Below are 2,496 nucleotides of genomic sequence, written 5' to 3' on the forward strand. Positions count from 1 at the left end.
TTATAGGCTTAAATGCTACAAAATAAGCCATGAAGTCAACACAAAAGGCTGGGTTAAAATTTAAACATTGAATTTTGAACTTTTAATCAAACCACTGCAATGATAGATGGGAAAACTGTAACAACTAGGAAGAAAAGGACTTTCCTCAACTGTTGGGGGCAAAACATGAGCATTTTTCAGTTGATTCAGGACCAGAATCAATTTTTTTTTTTTGCAAATCAGAAAAAAACGGAGAGGCGAATCCGAGAACCAACAAATTAAATTGGTGTGGCCTTACAGTTTTTGCAGACCCTGCATTTGAGTAACAGCCTTTTGAACATTTGTTTAAATCACGTGGCATGCTGGACTTGTTAATGTACCATAAGTGCGGTATGAAGGAAAGCTGAATGATTATTTGCATTATTGCTATTTTTACAATGACTGTCAGGTATACAGAATTATGGGAGTTGTATTTTCCTTACACCATGATATGCCAACTTTGTACTTTTTTCCAGGCAGGAGTGGTTAGCCAAGAAAGGAAGTCCATCCTCACGGATTACAAATTGCAGCTTCAAGAATGAAAAACAAGTGAAAGAACTGGACTTCAGAGATTTTAGAACCACATACTGACAATCTGCTACATTGTGGAAGGCCCTGGAGCTTTATTTCGTTGTGAAGATGTACCTTTCATCTGTTAGAGTCTTGTATGGGCTGTGGAAATGTTTGTATCTGATTTTGTGTACATCATATCAGTGGTTCATCGGACTGTTACTTGTTGGTTTATCGGACTGTTACTTGTTGCTTATTATTTAACATGGTTTATTTATTATAAGGCAAAGTTAAAAGTGTCTTTCAGGACAACTGTAGTCAAGCATTTTGTGCCAATCTTCTCAAATCTTGTACTGATGCAATGGTACATATACATTGCACCTCCGATACAAGACTTGATCATGTCTTTTAAGTCATCATGGGTACGTGTAAAACTAATCCCGTGTGTAGTCTAATTCGGTCAGTGAATTTCTGAAGATTATGATGTCATACATCTACAGGTAATTCAAAGTCTTGGGTACCAGAAACGGTTGCTGCTACAATGTATGTTGTTATGGAATGTTGAAGTGTGTTACATAGGGATTGTTACTATGAAGTGTTGCCAAAGTCACTCAGTGAAATGTTACTAAACTTCCATGGCATTATGTTTTGCCATATATATAAAAAGTAAAGACAAACCACAAATGAGTGAGATGTTAGATTTTATTCCAAGTCAAGTCCTATGTTGAGATACTGTAGGCCAAATGCTCATGTACAAGGAATAGCATGAGAATTGTATTATATACCCTTGCTACCTGGTAAAGATACAATGTAATACATGTTATTTTGTTCAAACCAATTTGACACTTAATTTTTGGATTTATCCAGATTTTTCAACCACCAATCATTGTCCACATATTCAAATGGAAAAGACATTGAATCTATCATTATGGAGCCTATATACAATCATGAATACCAAATTTTGTTACAAAATAAGGAGATATTATCATACAGAAAGGAACTACAGGGCAAGCATACAACCAGACTCAAATGCCTATTCATGGCTTTTAAATCTCACATTCAAACCTAAAAGTTTCAAGTTCAACACAACATGCTGCCATACAATGTACAAATGTAAGTCTCCAATGTTGATGTCAAGACTATGCAAGTATGGTTAGATATACCAGCTGTCAATATGGCATGATACATGGTACAATACATTCTTCTCAGTGTCATGTTTGCCATTACTTTGGAAACGCTGAACTTACACAGTATGGAAGACAGCAAGTTATACATCGAATGCAGGATTTCTTCACATTTTTCTCTTCAGAGCTTCTCTTAAATTTTTTGACACAGATTTTGAAGTTCTCAACACACTTGTATAAAAATGAGCACAGGAGTAATATCTAATACCACTGCCATCACACACATTGTGTATTATCTTACCATACACACACACAATGTTCATGAATGAATTCTGTCCAAATCTAAAGAATATAACCCATGTCCTTTGCAATGAACCTTTAATTTATCCTATGATCATCTACTAGCTTAAGGAATGATTAGCTTTAAATATCTTACAGTGGAAATGATTCGCCACCTTAAAAACATTATAATTATAGCACCCCATAAATAAAACAAACTAATTTCGTAGACAATATCACACGACTGCCATTTTCATCCAACCTGTGAAAATGAATTCGTATCTCTCAGAACAAAGTTAGTATTGATTTAGCCTTCTTAGATAAGATGTCCAAAGGCAACTCCACACCCCCAATCTGATGAATTATCTTTCTGCAGGCAAGGGTTACACGGTTTCGTAGATTATGATCTTGCACATTTGCAGATTCCAATACCTGATCATCTGTGGTTTACATGTACATTATATTTGTACACGTATGTCCTTCGTGCATGCACGCAGTGCATTTCAAAAACAATTGGCAGCATCACGATGCTTCTATACATGTCCGTAAGCTGCTGTGTGTGATT

General features: G+C 35.7%; 1 protein-coding gene across 3 annotated transcripts in view; it reads left to right on the forward strand.

Annotated features, from left to right (window-relative positions):
- The window catches only part of LOC109480851 (acylphosphatase-2-like), a 3,926-nt gene extending 2,859 nt beyond the window's left edge, over positions 1 to 1,067 (forward strand). The window contains exon 4 of one of the 3 annotated variants that reach the window (XM_019783177.1): positions 495 to 1,067. In XM_019783177.1, the coding sequence (XP_019638736.1) occupies positions 495 to 609 (115 nt within the window). In that variant the 3' untranslated portion in view covers positions 610 to 1,067. The remainder of the gene's footprint in view (positions 1 to 494) is intronic. The other 2 variants (XM_019783178.1, XM_019783179.1) reach the window with 2 other exon arrangements.
- Positions 1,068 to 2,496: the final 1,429 nt, after the last annotated feature.

This window comes from Branchiostoma belcheri, unplaced genomic scaffold, assembly GCF_001625305.1.
Source record: "Branchiostoma belcheri isolate BF01 breed outbred unplaced genomic scaffold, Haploidv18h27 scaffold524, whole genome shotgun sequence".
Classification (NCBI taxonomy): Eukaryota; Metazoa; Chordata; class Leptocardii; order Amphioxiformes; family Branchiostomatidae; genus Branchiostoma; species Branchiostoma belcheri.